The following is a 19,525-nucleotide window of genomic DNA, read 5'->3' as shown; positions in this document are numbered from 1 at the left end:
ACACAGAGAATAAAACAAAAAACTGAGTACCTCTAGTCACCACATAAAACCCAGCACTAGAAGGGATCAAAAAGTTGAACAAAGATTTACAACCATAGGCGTGTTCCGGGTGTGCCCAGGGACACCCAAATCACCCCATGCACATTAGTATTATCGCTCTGTGTAGCAGCAGAAACAGGGGAAAGATCTCCCTCCCACCGGCTCTGCCATAAGAGAAGTGTTTATGCTCTTCTCTTTCACTGTGGTGGCAGGGATATCAATGTGCAGGGGTCATATATATGTAGACACCCGCACGCGCATGTGTGTTTGAGCTTAAGGGTGCACACCCTAATGCAATAGCCTGCGCACACCTATGTTTACAACCCATCATAACAGAGAATGAAACTCTGAAAAAAATATTCCAACAACCCCCATTATTGGCTTTCAGACAACCACCCAACCTCAGACACAAACTAATCAGCAGGAACTTCACTTCACTCTGATTATAAAGTCACAAATAATGGAAGCAAGACCTGCAATAAAAAACGCTGCAAACTATGCAACCGGATCAACCTATCCAAAAGGATCACACACACAAATGGGACCTTCAATTTCATGGGATCATACAGCTGTACCTCAAGTAATGTTGTGTACCTCATCCAATGCAACAGTTGTAGCAAAGGATCTTATGTTGGTGAAACAGGACAGAAGTTACAAGTGAAGATAAATTTGCACAGACATACCATCAAGGAACACAAGGAAGACAGTTTTTGCACACCTGTGGGACATCATTTATCACAACCGGACCACAATATAGAAGACCTCAATGTTTTAGTTCTTAAAGGGAATTTCAGAACTATCCAGGAAAGGAAAACGTTTGAGCTAAGAATGATACTTCTTTTTGACACAAAAAACAATGGGCTAAATTTAGATATTGGTTTCTTCACCCTCTATACTAAAGTTTTATGACCCCCTCTGTGACCATCATCCCCCCCCCCCCCTCCAGTCTATAGCTTTCCCTCTGTCTTATCTCACTTGCTGATAGCTTTATTACCATTGCTATACTATAGATTTGTATGTGTTTGTTTTTCTTTTTAATTTCCCTCAGAGATTTTTTTTGTTTTTTTTGTTTTAACATTTTACCTTCTGCTACTTTTGTGAATCAGTACTGCTTGGAACTTGAAGAAGGGGACACACCCCGAAAGCTTGTCCATGAAAAATGATATGTTAGTGCAAATAAAAAAAGCATCACGGACAGTACTCAATTTTCTCTGTCACAATTGCACTAATACGGCTTCAATAACCTCAAGAAAATTCAAAAACAGAGTTGGAAAAAGGATCCTTTTGGGGGTGTTTCTCTGCAGCAGGGACTGAAGCACTTGTCAATGACTTGAAGGAAAAATGAATGGGGCAAAATACCATCAAATTCTTGAGGAAAATCTGCTGCCCTCTGCTGCCAGAAAGTTGTCAATAAGAAGAAGGTTTACCTTCCAACATGACTATGACCCCAAGCACACAGCAACAATGAGCACACAGTGGTTGAAGGTGAAGGCAGGCAATGTCCTTGCATGACCTAGTCACAGCCCAGACCTAAACCCCATTGAAAATCTGTGGAATGATTGAAGACTGCCGTCCATAAACACTCACCATCAAATGTAACTGAACCTGAGCAGTTCTGCAGAGAAGAGCGGGCAAATATTACAAAGTCTAGATGTGTGAAGTTAGTAGAGAAAAAATCCCACAAGACCAGGGCCGGTCCCAGGCGGGTGCATGGGGTGCAGTGCACCCAGGCGCCAGAGAGGTGGGGGCGCTGAAGCGCCAGAGTGCTCCCCTCCCTCCTCCTCCTCCCCTCCGTGTCCAGAAATAGCTCTGTCCGCAGCAGCTCACCGCCGCAGAGCGACCGCGCCGGCGCCGCTGTGCTTTACATTGCTAGAGCAAGCCTGTCCCCCCTCCCTCCTCCTCCTGTCAGAGGAGAGCAGCCGCCGGAGATTGGAGCGGCTGGTCTCTGTGTTGAGAGAGACCAGCCACGCAGTGACTTCGCTGGGGGGAGGGGGGGCGGCCCGTGCCTGCAGCCTGACACAGGTTCTCTCTCTCCTCCGCTGTCTCTCACTCCCGCTCGATCTGTTCTTCACCCGGGCGGCGCGGCTGCACACTGTCCTCTCTAGCTGCTGCCCGGGTGTTAATGTGTCTGTCTGTACTGATAGAGGGAGGTTTGTCCCTGGGGCGGTCTGTACTAATGGGGGGGTTGTCCTGGGGGGCGGTCTGTACTAATGGGGGGGTTGTCCTGGGGGGTCTGTACTAATGGGGGGGTGTCCTGGGGGGTCTGTACTAATGGGGGGGTTGTCCTGGGGGGTCTGTACTAATAGGGGGGTTGTCCTGGGGGTCTGTACTAATGGGGGGGGAGTTGTCTTGGGGGGGTCTGTACTAATGGAGGGGGGATTTGTCCTGGGGGGTCTGTACTAATGGAGGGATTTGTCCTGGGGGTCTGTACTAATGGAGTGGGGTTGTTCTGGGGGGTCTGTACTAATGGAGGGGGGGTGTTTGTCCGGGGGGTCTGTACTAATGGAGGGGGGGTCCTGGGGGGGGTCTGTACTAATGGAGGGGGGTTTGTCCTGGTGGGGGGTCTGTACTAATGGAGGGGGGTTTGTCCTGGTGGGGGGTCTGTACTAATGAAGGGGGGATTTGTCCTGTGGGGGTCTGTACTAGTGGAGGGGGGGTTCTCCTGGGGGGTCTGTAGTAATGGAGGGGGTTTGTCCTGGGGGGTCTGTACTAATGGAAGGGGGGTTTGTCCTGGGGGGTCTGTACTAATGAAGGGGGGATTTGTCCTGTGGGGGTCTGTACTAGTGGAGGGGGGTCCTCCTAGGGGGTCTGTACTAATGGAGGGGGTTTGTCCTGGGGGTCTGTACTAATAGAGGGGGGTTTTGTCCTGGGGGTCTGTACTAATGGAGGGGGGTTGTCCTGGGGGGGTCTGTACTAATGAAGGGGGGCTTTGTCCTGGGGAGGATCTGTACTAATGGAGGGGGGGTTGTCCTGGTGGGGGTCTACTAATGGAGGGGGGGTGGTTTGTCCTGGGGGGGTCTATACTGATGAAGGGGGGTCTGTACTGAGAGAGGGGTTTATACTTAGTGGGGGTCTATACTTAGTGGAGGGAGGTCTGTACTGAGGGGCGACTAAAGTTGGTGGAAGGAGGGTGACACCATGTTATACCGCACTTGGTGACACCAACCCTAGTGACGTCACTGCAGCTGCAGGCTCTTCTTTCGCCCCTTCCCCTCCCTCTCCCTCTCCTCCGCACGTGCACTGCTATACTAGTGAGCAGCGCTGGCCAGCACAGCCTCCCACTATGTTTCTTCCCCTGCCTTCATATCAGCCAGGGAAAAATAGAATAGAAAAAGGAGAAGAGGACTGTGGGACATGTAGTCCCGAGGACTGGCAGCCCCACTGTAACACGGAAACTGCAGTCCACACAGCATGCTCAGCTGAATGGGAGAGAGAGAGATACAGGAGCCTGGGAAAGCTTTCAGGGAAGTACACCCAGGACTCTGACTGTCTCTTGTATCATGTCTACAGTCTCTGACCATGTCCTCTACTATGTCTGCAGTCTCTGATCATCTCCTGTACCATGTCTGCAGTCTCTGATCATCTCCTGTACTATGTCTACAGTCTCTGATCATCTCCTGTACTATGTCTACAGTCTCTGATCATCTCCTGTACCATGTCTGCAGTCTCTGACCATCTCCTGTACTATGTCTGCAGTCTCTGATCATCTCCTGTACCATGTCTGCAGTCTCTGATCATCTCCTGTACTATGTCTGCAGTCTCTGACTGTCTCTTGTATCATGTCTACAGTCTCTGATCATCTCCTGTACTATGTCTGCAGTCTCTGACCATCTCCTGTACTATGTCTGCAGTCTCTGATCATCTCCTGTATCATGTCTGCAGTCTCTGATCGTCTCCTGTACTATGTCTGCAGTCTCTGATCATCTCCTGTACCATGTCTGCAGTCTCTGATCGTCTCCTGTACTATGTCTACAGTCTCTGATCATCTCCCGTACCACGTCTGCAGTCTCTGATCATCTCCTTTATTATGTCTGCAGTCTCTGATCATCTCCTGTACTATGTCTGCAGTCTCTGACTGTCTCTTGTATCATGTCTACAGTCTCTGATCATCTCCTGTACTATGTCTGCAGTCTCTGACCATCTCCTGTACCATGTCTGCAATCTCTGATCATCTCCTGTACTATGTCTGCAGTCTCTGATCATCTCCTGTACTATGTCTGCAGTCTCTGATCATCTCCTGTACCATGTCTGCAGTCTCTGATCATCTCCTGTACTATGTCTGCAGTCTCTGATCATCTCCTGTACTATGTCTGCAGTCTCTGATCATCTCCTGTAGTATGTCTGCAGTCTCTGATCATCTCCTGTACTATGTCTGCAGTCTCTGATCATCTCCTTTATTATGTCTGCAGTCTCTGATCATCTCCTGTATCATGTCTGCAGTCTCTGATCGTCTCCTGTACTATGTCTGCAGTCTCTGATCATCTCCTGTACCATGTCTGCAGTCTCTGATCGTCTCCTGTACTATGTCTACAGTCTCTGATCATCTCCCGTACCACGTCTGCAGTCTCTGATCATCTCCTTTATTATGTCTGCAGTCTCTGATCATCTCCTGTATCATGTCTGCAGTCTCTGATCATCTCCTGTACCATGTCTGCAGTCTCTGATCATCTCCTGTACTATGTCTACAGTCTCTGATCATCTCCTGTACTATGTCTACAGTCTCTGATCATCTCCTGTACCATGTCTGCAGTCTCTGATCGTCTCCTGTACTATGTCTACAGTCTCTGATCATCTCCCGTACCACGTCTGCAGTCTCTGATCATCTCCTTTATTATGTCTGCAGTCTCTGATCATCTCCTGTATCATGTCTGCAGTCTCTGATCATCTCCTGTACCATGTCTGCAGTCTCTGATCATCTCCTGTACCATGTCTACAGTCTCTGATCATCTCCCGTACCACGTCTGCAGTCTCTGATCATCTCCTTTATTATGTCTGCAGTCTCTGATCATCTCCTGTAGGATGTCTGCAGTCTCTGATCATCTCCTGTAGTATGTCTGCAGTCTCTGATCATCTCCTGTACTATGTCTGCAGTCTCTGATCATCTCCTGTACTATGTCTGCAGTCTCTGACCATCTCCTGTACTATGTCTGCAGTCTCTGAACATCTCCTGTACCATGTCTGCAGTCTCTGATCATCTCCTGTACTATGTCTGCAGTCTCTGTCCAGCTCTTGTACCATGTCTGCAGTCTTTGACCATATCCTGTATTATGTCTGGGGACTCTTTCTAACAGAAGCCCTCTCTGTGTGCATCAGAGAGGTTCCCCTCCAGGTCTCATTAGTGTTCTCTCTTCCTGTATTTTCTTTATTGTTAAGAGATCATGGGAGGATTTCAGGGTAACAAAGACTTCTTAGGGGAGCAGCTCTGTATTTGAGTCGTTGCCATAGAATCATTTGTAAAGGGGTGGAGTTGGTAAGATGACCACGCCCATGTGGGGGCGCCAGAAATATTTCTGCACCCAGGCGCCGGTGACCCTAGGATCGGCCCTGCACAAGACTAAAGGCTGGAATTAAAGCAAAAGGGGTTCAACATAATACTGACACAAAGTGGGGGATCCTTTTTTCCAAGTCAGTTTTTGAATTCTTTCAAATTAATTTCTGACATGTTGGTGTTATATCTTTCACTTGGATGTTATAAGTTGCAAAGCAACAAAATGTGATTATTTTAAAGGGGGCGATTATTTTCTATACCCCGCTGTATCTCTGCTTTAATGCTTATGACTGGACATAAAATGGAATCCTCTTGGGTTCAATGGACTACGTTCTCCTCTACTGTTTTTATATGTTCTCTCCTGAGATTGTACGATGTATGACGTTCCATTTTGAGTGCTTCCAGTCTTCCAGGGATTATTCTATTGATGCATGTACATTTTTTATCACCGTTTAAAACAATCATTGTTTTATTTTCAGTCTATATGCTGCTGGATGTGTCTGCCTTTAACTTTTATTGAATTTCAGACTTGCCCCCCCCCCCACACTTTTACCCCCTAGCACCTGCAGAAAAAAACTGACTGGAGCCCCCCCTGTCCTCCTACCACCACCCTTGTTATATTATGACTACCACACCCACTTCTACAAATACTTAGCCCCCCCCATTTACACCCAATCCGACTTTGAAATCGTGTGACTTCACTTGGAGTCACACGAATACAAAGCCGCGGGTCAATGTATTTGCAAGTGCACTAATATGGCTGCAATGCCCTTTAGCTGTCTAAAGCCGGTCCTAGACGGTGCAACTTTCTGTCCTCCATCCATTGTTTGCAGGAAAAAAAAACTCGATTCCCCCCCATCAACACAGTCAGCCCCGGTTCACACCGAATGCGGATTTGGAATCGTGCTACTTGTCATGTGATTTGGACCGGTCGCACCGGAGTGAATGGGGGCTTATTCTCTTACCATTACCTTGTCTATGCTGCTGCTGCACCCACTGCTTCTACTACTGCTACTTTCCCCACCTTACCTCTGTCCTTGCTATGCTAATACTACTACTCCCACTATTGTATTGTGAAACCAACTGTTATGCCCTGTACACACGATCACACATTCTGACAACAAAATCCATGGGATTTTTTGTGACGGATGTTGGCTCCAACTTGTCTTGCATACACACGGTCACACAAAGTTGGTCGGAAATTCCGAACGTCAAGAACACGGTGACGTACAACACATACAACGAGCCGAGAAAAATTAAGTTCTATAGTGCGGCTCTTCTGCTTGATTCTGAGCATGCGTGGCACTTTGTGCGTCAGAATTGTCTACACACAATCGGAATTTATGCGAACAGATTTTGTTGTGGGAAAATTTTAGTTCCAGCTCTCAAACTTTGTGTGTCGGAAATTCCGATGGAAAAAGTCTGATGGAGCTCACACACGGTTGGAATTTCCAACAACAAGCTCCGATCACACATTTTCCGTCGGAAAGTCCAATTGTGTGTACAGGGCATTACAGCTAATACCACTCTGATTGTTCTACTACCTATAAATAATACAGTGCTGCTACTGCTACCCCTTCTTTACTACTACTACTACTACTACTACTCTTATTACTTACTTACATACTTACTACTTTACTACTACCCTGTCTATGTTTTTACTACTACCCCTAATCTATTACCCTCTAATCCAGGGGTCTCCAAACTGCAGCCCGGGGGCAAGATGCGGCCCTTTGCTTGCATTTATCCGTCCCTTGGGGCACCATTTCATCCACAGATACTAAAGCCTCGTACACATGGTTTAAATGTTGGCAGGGGATTGTCTGTTGACAGACTGTTGTCCTAAAATCTTACCGTTAGTACCCTCCTTTTGACAATTGTTGTCCAATTTTCGGCCAACAAATGTTGGATGGCAGGCTAGTAAATTTTTGGCGGACAACAGTCTGTTGTCAGATTTTCTGATGGTCAGTACACAAATCCGTCACACAAAAGTCGAAGGTACAAACACGCATGCTCGGAATCAATGCTCACCAAACACGACATTGGCAGAAGGGGCCCAAAGGGTGGCGCACAAGAGCTGAAACTCCTCATAGTATGTCACTACTTTTGTGTTTGTGGCACGACAATTGTGTACCGTTAGACTTAGCATGCAAGACAAGATCCTGGCACACAGCCTTTTGACAAAAATCAGACGCTCGGTTGGCCAACAATCGTACCGTGTGTACATGGCTTGACAGTGGGCCATAATCCCTCCCAATGACTGGGTCCATTTTCTCCCAAAGACACCAATGATGGGGCCCACTTTCTACCATTGGCACCAACAATGGGACCCGATGACACCAATGATGGAGCTCAATTCCTCCCTATGACACCAATGATGGGGCACTATTCCTCCCAATGACATCAACAATGGGGCACAATTACTTCCACTGACACCAAAGAAAGGGCATTGTTTTTTCCCACTGACATCAGGACCTGTTCTACGCTCAGTGATCACAGTCTGGCCCCCCTAATGTCTGAAGGACCGTAAACTGGTCCTTTGTTTTGAAGGTTTGGATCCAGTGGTCATCAACCCTGTTCTCAGGGCCCACTAACAGGCCAGGTTTTATGTATTGCCTTGCGGAGATGCAGATTAGAATACTGCAATCACTGAGCAACAAATTATATCATCTGGGATGTATTTTAGTTATCTTGCAAACCTGGCCTGTTAGTGGGCCCTGAGGACAGGGTTGATGACCACTAGTCTAATCTACTATCCTTACATTGAGACTAAATCTGCTCCAGTAACTCCTACCCCCAGCATTGCCCCTGCCCATTCTGGGGTACTACTACATTCACTGCCACAACTACTACCCATACCCTACCACTGCCTGTACCGGGCAAATCCACTGCAGCTGCTCTTTTTCTGTATGTAATTTACATAGAGTTGGACCTTATGAAATTGTATTTTCAGCATGTAATTGTTGAAAGTTTATGGTTAAAGCTTGGAATAAATATCTGTATACAGCTTTTTAGTCTAGAGCCAGAAAAAATTTAATGATATACAAGATCAGAAAGATTTTTATTGGAAAATATAAGAAATCAGACAGAAAATGTTGCATTAACACACTGTTGGTTACTGTGAGCCATTTATAAGTAATACAACAAACCTCCAGCAGGGGGGGGGGGGGTGCAATGCAGCAGATCTGCTATCGAATTCAGCAATCAATTCAAAGTCATTATCACTAAATAATAAATTGATTGGTATGATCAAACACAATAGAATGCAAGAATGCAGATTGTAGGGGGGGGGGGGGGTTGCAAATGGCGATTAAAGAATTTTTTTCTTTGTCCACTATGGCCATTTCACAGAGCCTGGGTATGGACACGTGGGACAGGCGGCTCTTCTGTTGCAGGATTCTTCATTTTACTATGATGGACTTGAGCTGCAGGTGTTTCACAGATACGAATGAGATCTGCTCTATGGGCAAGCGGACTGGAAATGAGAGAGGATTTCCAAAAGGTAATTGTATGCTTATCCTGCCTGGCTGAAACGTGAAGGAAACCTGTAAGAAAAGAGATGGCACAGTGTCAGCTTGTTGGACTATAAAAAGTCAATGAGTGTTGGCCGTAGAGACAAAGACCACCACCATACCGTTGTTTTCAACACAAATCTTTCCATAGGATGATATGTATTATATTTATGTGTTGCATACAATTGTTAATGGAAAGGAAAAATGGAAAGATGTGCTTCTGTGCTGCAATGTTTTAGTGACAAAGTCTCTTTCAGGACAGTGTATGTCACCTAGAACAATGACTGAGCCTTTAGGAGATCAACAACTGTTGGCCAGTTTGGAGTCCCGATGCCCTAGCCATCCAGTTTAAGAGATCCCAGAGGGGTTCCTTGAGCTGTGGCTGATTAACCTCCCATTTGATGGTTCCTGCTTATTCTGGGGCCCAACACCACTTGGTTGGGGGTGAACTTTGTGACACTAATGATCTTTTTTACTGCCTGTAATGCCCCGTACACACGGTCGGATTTTCAGACGGAAAATGTGTGATAGGACCTTGTTGTCGGAAATTCCAACCGTGTGTGGGCTCCATCACACATTTTCCATCGGATTTTCCGACACACAAAGTTTGAGAGCAGGAGATAAAATTTTCCGACCACAAAATCCGTTGTCAGAAATTCCGATCGTGTGTACACAAATCCGACGCACAAAGTGCCACGCATGCTCAGAATAAATAAAGAGATGAAAGCTATTGGCCACTGCCCCGTTTATAGTCCCGACGTACATGTTTTACGTCACCGCGTTTAAAACGATCGGATTTTCCGACAACTTTGTGTGACCGTGTGTATGCAAGACAAGTTTGAGCCAACATCCGTCGGAAAAAATCCTAGGATTTTGTTGTCGGAATGTCCGAACAAAGTCCGACCGTGTGTACGGGGCATAAGAGTGGAATTTTGACCACCACTGTAAGTGGGGCATTCTTACCACTGGCCACCAATGTAAGGGGCATTTTTTTCCACAGACTATTAATGAATTGGTTTTAGTAGGGGCTCCCCCAAGACCCGAACACTTTTCAAGGGTTCCTCTGGGGCAAAAAGGTTGAGAAATGTAGCTGGCATGTCATACAGCAGCCTTTCCATTATCCTACCCCTACCACAAACATGCCAAAGGCTCGACTGTGCACTGAGGATCTAGCATTTGACAGTGAATCCTAGAGGGCAGGGCTTAAAATTTGATGTGTGTATACCAATAGGAATGTTTTACCTCTCTCGGTTGTTATTTTCAATCAAACTGTTTTTGTCTGTTATCTGCAGATCATTATGTACAAACCATGTCTGCAAAGTATCCAATTTTTACGGCTTTTTCTATAAAAAAAACAAAAAAACTATTTTCCCCTTCCAGGGGCCCCAATACACACCTGTCCTGATAAGGGCCCCATCTGCCACCATCCCAGCTATGGCTCCAATTCATATGTGTCCTTAATAGGGGTCCCATCTACTATGACTGGCCTGGTGTAAATGAGAATTGTTGGCGAGAATACAGTTATTCTGGGTCAGTTATTTCTTATTCTACCCCATATAGAATTAGACCTTCTCACTTTTAGTGTCTGAGGAATTCTGCTCCCCACAGATGAACAGAGCATTCATCAGCAGTAATATCTATTCCCCGTATTTCCCAATCACACACATTGGCATCCCCCTTATTCCTCCCCGGCACACACATTGGTCTTTCCATAACAGATTTGTAGCATAATGGTGATGCTCTTCACTTCCCGGCGAGCCCCTCCCCCACTACTCCCCAGATTGAGCCTTTACAGAGGACTTTATAGTGACATTCCATGTCAGGGATTTCCTGATCCCCATTCCCTCTTCCTATAATAATCATCTCACAAACAGAACATTTCCAATAACACACGCATACACAAAGTACAAATGATATCTTACATGAAAAGTTTTACAAGTCGATAATTCTGACAATCAGTGATCTGACCAACAGCAACCATTCACTGGGCGGTATATCATGGCACACAATGGCAGCATGATGGAATCCATTGGATCTTTCTGCAGTATGTTGGAGGTTCTCATCCTTCATGGAATGAGCTGAAGGGGCGACCATCATAGCAAAGCCTTTATCATAGCTCCCAACTGTCCCCAATTTGAAGCAAAGTCCCTCTGTCCCTCATTCCTCCTCATTTGTCCTTCATTTTGGTCTGATTTATATATTTGTATATAAAATGCAATTTTTATATATTTTAAAAGTGTTTTCCAGTGCTAAACCTTTCATCTGATTTCTAAATTGCTGCATTTGTAAATTCCAAAAGCCAATATAAAGGAATAATAGTGGTATAAAAAGCACTTGTGGGTTTAACCAATCTTGTTTTTTTTTTGTACAATTCTCCTTTAAGGGGCGTGGCAAGGGGTGTGTCCTATGCCTGCATAGTTTTGCTGATAGGTGTCCCTCATTCCCATCTCAAAAAGTTGGGAGGTGTGCCTTTATACCCTTCACCTAACCCATCACATGCTGAGAAGGATATTATGGGGTTTACTAAAACTGGAGAGTGTAAAATCTGGTGCAGCTCTGCAAAGAACCCAATCAGCTTCCGGGTTTTTTCTATCAAAGCTTAAAGTGATTGTAAAGTCTTTTGAAAAAAATAAATAACATACATGTTATACTTACCTGCTCTGCGCAATGGGTTTTGCACAGAGCAGCCCTGATCCTCATCTTCTGGGGTGCCCCGCCGGCGCTCCTGGCTCCCCCCCTCCATCGGGTGCCCCCTTGAAGAGCCACTCTGTCTGGGGGCACCCGTGCGGGCGCGCTCGCAAGTCCCACTGCTTTGTCCATTGACACAGACACAGGACTCACTCCCTGCCCCCCCCTGCTACCATGTCACTGGATTTTATTGACAGCAGCGGGAGCCAATGGCCCCCCAACGAGCCAACTCGTATATCAAAGCAAATTTCCCCATAAGAAATAATGGAATCTCAAATGATTAGTTTCACAACCATTTATTCATAAATCCTTCAGTTTATAGTCCATATAAAAAGATTATAGCAATGTGATCAGTTTTGTAACCATAAAATGTCCATCCACAAATAGAAGCCTCCACAAGGGGATTAGAAGCAAAATCCAGCAGGAGCTCCAGAGTATAAAAGAGAAGAGAAGAGAGGAGCCTCTAAGTGTAGCAATATGGTTACATTTAATGAAGGTACAACATTTAGCAACTCTCATAATTGATGATTAAAAGAGGCACATCTAAGTATGCCGGTATCCGGGGTAAAGCTGTCCTCATAGACCATCCCCCGCACCGCCATCTCTCACCACTGTCAGTCTGCAATTGTGACCAGGAAGACTGCCCTGCAGTAGAGCGATCTGAAAGCGAGGCTTAATCACTTTAAGACCGAGCCTCTTTTTGAGATTTGGTGTTTACAAGTTAAAAACTGGGTTTTTTTTTGATAGAAAATTACTTAGAACCCCAAACATTGTACATGTTTTTTCTAACACCCTAGAGAATAAAATGGCGGTTGTTACAATACTTTCTGTCACACCGTATTTGCACAGCGGTGTTACAAGTGGACTTTTATTTTAAAAAAAATACACTTTTTTCATTCAATTAAAAAATAAGACAACAGTAAATTTAGCCCAATTTTTTTTATATTGTGAAAGATAATGTTACTTTGAGAAAATTGATACCCAACATGTCACGCTTCAAAATTGCGCCCACTCGTGGAATGGCGAAAAACTTTTACCCTTAAAAATCTCAATAGGCAACATTTAAAAAATTCTACCGGTTGCATGTTTTGCGTTACACAGGAGGTCTAGGGCTAGAATTATTGCTCTCGCTCTACCGATCGCGGCGATGTGTGGTTTGAACGCTGTTTTCATATGCGGGCGCTACTCACGTATGCCTTCACTTCTGCACGCGGTGCTCGGCGGGATGGGGTGCATTTAAAAAAAAAATTTCTTATTTATTTTACCTTTTATTCTTTATTTTTACTTTTTATTTATTTATTTTTTTTTTAAAGTGTCACTTTTATTCCTATTACAAGGAATGTAAACATCTCTTGTAATAGAAAAAAAGCATGACAGGACCTCTGAAATATGAGATCTGGGGGTCAAAAAGACCTCACATCTCATATTTTCACTAAAATGCAATAAAAAAAAAAAAAAAAAAAAATTGTCATTTAAAAAGATGAAAAACATAAAATGGCCCTTTAAGAGCTATGGGCAGAAGTGACGTTTTGACGTCGCTTCCGCCCTGCAGTGTCATGGAGATGGGCGGGGGCCATCTTCCCCTCGCTCGTCTCCATGCACAGCCACAGGAAGTATCTGATCGCCTCCGCCGCTGCTGACGGCTCCAGTAAGCGGCGGAGGGCACCAGATCGCGGCAGGAGGGGGGCCCTCTACCGCCGCGATAAAAGTGATCTCGCGGCGAATCCGCCGCAGAGACCATTTTTATCCAGTACCGGACCGCTAGCTGCTGCCATAACAACGATATCCGTCCTCAAAGTAGGGATGTACATCGGCATGCGGCGGTCCGGAAGTTGTTAAAGTGCTCGTGGAGCGCAGCGTGGAAGAGATGATGTTGATGGTGGTGCGGGGGATGGTCTATGTGGACAGCTTTACCCCGGATGCCTGCATGCTTAGATGTGTCTGTTTTATTCATCAACCACGTGAGTTGCTAAATGTTGTACCTTCAATAAATGTAACCATATTGCTACACTTAGAGGCACCTCTCGTCTCTTTTATACTCAGTTGTGATGTGACGCTACTTGTATATCAAGACATCACTTGTTTATCAAGTCAACATCTATCAAAAAAAAGTTGCCTGTCTTGCAAAACGCTCTCAGACCAAGTTACTCTCAAACCAAGGTTTTACTGTATTGGATCATTTATGGGGCTCTTAAGCTCCCAGAATATCATTGGCCCCTTTGAAATTACCCCTTAGCCTGGGGGCTTGGCCAGATTTGCGGGTCTATTATTTTGCCTCTCCATTACCCTTTCTCCATTGGCGTTTTTTTTCCCCCAAACCCCAAATGTTGAAGTTAAAGAGGCAGTTGAAGAGGTGGTTTCCATGCAGTATAAAGCTCTACTTAACATGCTATATAGGGTATAGGGGAGGGGTTTCGGAGGGTGGTGGCTGAGGTGTTGTCTCTACCCGGGAGGATTTTCCGTATCTGCTCCTGTAACATGGGTGACAAGTCTTTGGATCTCCTAATAGTCCTCGGTGGTGTAATCCAGCCCTCAAAAAATTTCCACTCGCATTTGGTGAGTGGAAATTAGTGCAGGGTGAGTGCGGAGCAGGGGGCGGACTGGGCTGGCAGTTTCCTGGCTAATCACTTCTGGCAGAAGCGGCGCGGCCATCAGAACAGCACAGAAGAAGGGGGCTCCCTGCCCCCCAGGCTGTTCTGGTGTCCTGTCAAAAAAGGGTGCACCGCTTCTGGCAGAAGAGATTAGCCTGGAAAATCGGGCGGCCGGATCACATCCCGCAGTGACACAGCTTGTATATGAATAGGCTGCTCTGTCAAATAGGGATGGGCCAAACACCCCCCCCCCAGTTCGGTTCGCATCCAGAACATGCGAACAGGCAAAAAATTTGTTTGAACACGCAAACACCGTTAAAGTCTAGGGGACACGAACCTGACAAATCAAAAGTGCTCATTTTAAAGGCTTATATGCAAGTTGTTATCATAAAAAGGGTTTGGGGACCTGGGTCCTGCTCCAGGAGACATGGATCAATGCAAAAAAAGGGGACAAAGGGGACACCCAGATCCCACCCCCCCTATGTGAATTGGTAAGGGGTACATTGTACCCCTACCTTTTCACAAAAAGAAAGCCGCGTCATTGCCTGGGTCCTGTGCGTGTTCCTCGCTGGAGATCATCCATCGCTGGAGATCGAGAATTGGATTACATCGCTGGAGTAGGAGCATGGATTTATTGGATTACATCGCTGGAATCTCTTTTTTATTTTTTTATTTTTAATAAAGGATTTGTCCCAAGCCGTCTCCTGTGGTTTTTTAACTTTTTGTCACTTTCTTTTTGTGAAATGGTAGGGGTACAATGTACCCCTTACCAATTTACCAATTCTCATAGGGGGGGGCGAGATCTAGGTGTCCCCTTTGTTAAAAGGGGCTTCCAGATTCTGATAAGCCCCCCGCTCGTAGACCCCACAACCACCGGGCAAAGGTTGTGGGGATAAGGCCCTTGTCCCCATCAACATGGGGACATCCTCCCCATGTTGAGGGCATGTGGCCTGGTACAGTTCAGGAGGGGGGCCCTCACTCATCCCCCCTCTTTTCCTGCGGCCTACCAGGTTGCGTGCTCGGATAAGGGCCTGGTGTGGATTTTTGGGGGAACCCCACACCATTTTTTTTTAATTTTGGCGTGGAGTTCCCCTTAAAATCCATACCAGACCTAAAGGGTCTGGTATGGATTTTTGGGGGAACCCCACGCCATTTTTGTAAAAAATTTTGGCACGGAGTTCCCCTTAATATCCATACCAGACCTGAAGGGCCTGGTAATGGAATTTTGGGGGACCCCCACGCATTTTTTTTTTTTTTCAATGACTTTTATGTGTATTGTCGGAACCGACAATTCATTAATTGCCAGCACTAGCACTAGCATTTTTAAATGACTTTTTTTTCCTTTAGAAATGTCATTTTGCTCTCGGACTGTTATAAACACGGGAAACATGCACCCCTTTACAGGAATACTATAGACACCCCCCAGGTACAAAATTTAAAGGAATATTTCACTTTTTTTGTTTCACTTTAAGCATTATTAAAATCACTGCTCCCGAAAAAACGGCCATTTTTAAAACTTTTTTTTGCATTGATACATGTCCCCTGGGGCAGGACCCAGGTCCCCAAACACTTTTTATGACAATAACTTGCATATTAGCCTTTAAAATTAGAACTTTAGATTTCTCCCATGGAATTTTAAAGGGTGTTCCACGGCTTTTCGAATTTGCTGCGAATACCCCAAATTGTTCGCTGTTCGGCGAACGGGTGAACAGCCAATGTTCGAGTCAAAATCATGTTTGACTAGAACAGATAGCCAATCCCTACTGTCAAATGAAGTTCTGCCTCCTGGACCAGTGTGCTGTGTATTAGAGTAGCTGGTCCAGGAGGCGGGGCTTCATTTGTGTCACAGCGGAATATCTCGATCGATTGAAAAATTGGCTGGGGTGAAGACATCACTGGACTGTGGACAGGTAAGTGTCCTAATATAATTTTGTCTGAAGGCGCCTGGAGCTCCTCTTTAACCACTACAGCCCTGGAAGGTTTTACCCCCCTTAATCACCAGGCCATTTTTTTGCAATATGGCACTGCGTTATTTTAACTGACAATTGCGCAGACTTGCGACCCTGTACCCAATCAAAATTGATGTCCTTTTCTTCCCACAAATAGAGCTTTCTTGCAGTAGGTGTATATTGATTGGTTTGTGTAAAAGTTATTGCATCTACAAACTAGGGGATAGATTTATGGACTTTTTAAAAATGTTTTATTGTTATTACTGGTAATGGTGGTAATCAGTGATTTTTAGCGGGACTGCGACATTGTAGTGGACAAATCTCACTCCAAGTGACACTTTTTGGTGACCAGTGACTTTACATTGATCGGTGCTAAAGAAATGCACTGATTACTGTATAAATGACACTGGCAGGGAAGGAGTTAACACTAGGGAGCGTTCAAGGGGTTAACTGTGTTCCCTGGGTGTATTCTCACTGTGGGTGGGGGGATGGGCTCACTGGGACAACACAGAGATCGCAGTTCCTGATCACTAGGAACAACAGATCTCAATGTTGTCCCCCCGTCAGAACGGGGATCTGCCTTGTTTACATCTGTACCGCAATCGTGGGTGTGGGCGGTGGACATCAAAGTCCGTCGGACCTGCGGCTGGGCTCCCATGGCGCACGGCGGACGTGCACCCACAATATCACATGCACAGACCGGCGTACAGGTACGTTGTCTTGCACAATAGAGCCGACCTGCCGCAGTATATGTTCTGTGGCTGGTCGGCAAATGGTTAATTAAACAAGCTGAAGTTAGTAGCTGATCGGCTCCCATGCACAGCTGCACCAGATTTTGTACTCTCCAGTTTTAGTAATGCTGGCCATACACTATACGAAAAATCGGCCGAACCCATTTTTGAAAAACGAACATTCGGCCGTGAGAGCAAACGATGGTGCCATCATGTAATGACCGATAAATCGTTCAGAGGACATAAAGTAAAAACATTTGGTTAGTTTTTTTTTTACATATACCGAGTGCAGACAGTTCGGACGGGAAACACATTAACCTTTCAATTAATCGTTCATTCGGCAGAAAATTTTCAAACTTGTCCTTCGTTTTTTCGGCTCAAAAACGTCCCAACGATGATCGATTTTGTGCCCATTAACTGTCCGAAAAATGAACGAACTGTCTAAATGACCGAATTTCGACCGATTTTTCGTATAGTGTATGGCCAGCATAAGTCTCCCCCAAAGTCTCCAATATGAGCAGTGATGTCACTTTGCCAAGGGGCGGAACTACCACCATAGCGACCCATGCGGGCGCTATGGGGCCCGCAGCCAAGTGGGGCCCGGTGAGGATGAGAGCACTGCCGGCACAGTCTCCCAGCCAGGGGAAAAGAGAGGAGAGGAAGAGACAAGTTGTCAGCAGAGAGCTGAATTGCCCGATGTAACAGCTTTCATTAGAACTTCCAGTGTTCCCGGGGGGTCACGTCACATAGCTCCACCTCTTGGCCCGGCGCCTTTGATAGACAGAACGCCGATCCAATGCGGGACATGTGATGTCATCAAAGGCGTCGGGCCAAGAGGTGGGGCTATGTGACGATGAGCCCCGGGAAGATGGGAAATTCAAATGAAAGCTATTACAGCGGGCAATCCCGCTCTCTGCTGATCCGGGTGGCTTGCCTCTTCCTCTGCATAGGTGAGGCTGTATGGGGCACAGGCAGACCAGGCTGTATTGGGCACAGGTCACGCTGTATGGGGCACAGGTCACACTGAACGGGGCACAGGTCACGCTGTATGGGGCACAGGTCACGCTGCATTGTGCACAGGTCACGCTGTATGTGGCACAGGTCACGCTGTATGTGGCACAGGTCACGCTGCATGGGGCACAGGTCACGCTGTATGTGGCACAGGTCACGCTGTATGGGGCACAGGTCACACTGAATGGGGCACAGGTCATGCTGCATGGGGCACAGGTCACGCTGTATTGGGCACAGGTCACGCTGTATTGGGCACAGGTCACGCTGTATGGGGCACAGGTAACGCTGCATTGACACTAGGGCAGCTGTGGGGGGGGGCTGTTTGCAGGGGGGCCCCATACAACATTTTGCCATGGGGCCCTTCTATTTCTAGTTACGCCCCTGACTTTGCCCCATCCAACATTTGTCCCGCCCCTCCCAGTGTAGACGTACCTTGGTGTCTGATCCCTCCTGGAAGGGGAAGAAGTTTTCCTTCTGCTCCGCTCCCCAGGCACCGTCCTTCCTTGTGTTCAAGACTATTGTGCTCTTGTCTCCGTGATCATCAAATCGAGCACTAAAGTGTATCACATAATTCTTACTATCTTTTCCCAAGTTTATGGCAAACCTAGAAAGACAGAAACAGAAATTATTCTGCTCAGCTGACCTTGTTGGATATCATACTGTAGTCATTCACCAGTGGTACTCCCACTTTAAATGATAATTCATGATAGCAAATTATATTTACATTTTTAAAAATCTCAATAAATAGAAAAAAAAAAGTATATACAGTATAAACATAGCACCTCCTAGTTGTGTTGCTAGAGTGCTAGTATTTGTGTTAGTGTCAGGGCCGTCTTTAAGGCAGGGCAAAAGGGGAAGCTGCCCTGGGCCCTGTCATTGTTGTGGGGCCCAAAGCAGCTGCCTCATACTTGTCAACTATCCCAGTTAAAATTCCCTTGTCCCTTGAAGTTTTAGTCCTGTGCTGTGTCCCGATATCCCAGTGTGAAGTGCTGGTACTAATGCTGCCCAGCTTTGCCCTATTGTTGTGTACAGATGACTCACCTGCAGACTCTGTGTTTACATGTAAATAACGGGCATTCATATGAGAATAGCGGCGGAATTCGTAAGTAAATAGCTGCGGCCAGAGGCATTGATATGTAAATAAAGGCAACATTCATATGTATATCATGCCCCCCTGCAGTGAGTAGAGGATGTGCTGTAGCCTCTAGCAACCAATCAGTGAGCAGTATTACTGTAAAGTAATCTCTAGCAACCAATTAACAAGCAGAAATCATTTGCTGTAACCTCCAGCAACTAATCAGTGAGCTGTAATGTGTGCTGTAACCTCTAGCAACCAGTCAGTAAGCAGTAATGATATGCTGTAACCGCTGGCAACCAATCGCAATCGCTGCCTGATCTGATACAGTAAAATGATTTTAAGTCTAGCTGCTATTTATTGTATGTCTCAGAGCAGGTGGAGAGTTAAATTGCATGGGGGGGGGCCCAAGAAAATTTTTGCCCAGGGTCCAGTCACTAT

The 19,525-nt window shown here is 46.0% G+C and overlaps 1 protein-coding gene across 2 annotated transcripts in view; it reads right to left on the bottom strand.

Moving 5' to 3' along the window:
- Nucleotides 1–8,835: 8,835 nt before the first annotated feature.
- Nucleotides 8,836–19,525, bottom strand: part of LOC141102377 (galectin-1-like) — an 88,817-nt gene continuing 78,127 nt past the window's right edge. For both annotated transcript variants that reach the window (XM_073591329.1, XM_073591330.1), the window contains exons 3-4: nt 18,442–18,613; nt 8,836–9,072 (exon numbers count right to left, since the gene is read on the bottom strand). In XM_073591329.1, the coding sequence (XP_073447430.1) occupies nt 8,929–9,072; nt 18,442–18,613 (316 nt within the window). In that variant the 3' untranslated portion in view covers nt 8,836–8,928. The remainder of the gene's footprint in view (nt 9,073–18,441; nt 18,614–19,525) is intronic.

Source organism: Aquarana catesbeiana, linkage group LG07 (assembly GCF_042186555.1).
Source record: "Aquarana catesbeiana isolate 2022-GZ linkage group LG07, ASM4218655v1, whole genome shotgun sequence".
Classification (NCBI taxonomy): domain Eukaryota; kingdom Metazoa; phylum Chordata; class Amphibia; order Anura; family Ranidae; genus Aquarana; species Aquarana catesbeiana.
This window is presented reverse-complemented; position numbering and strand designations above follow the sequence as displayed.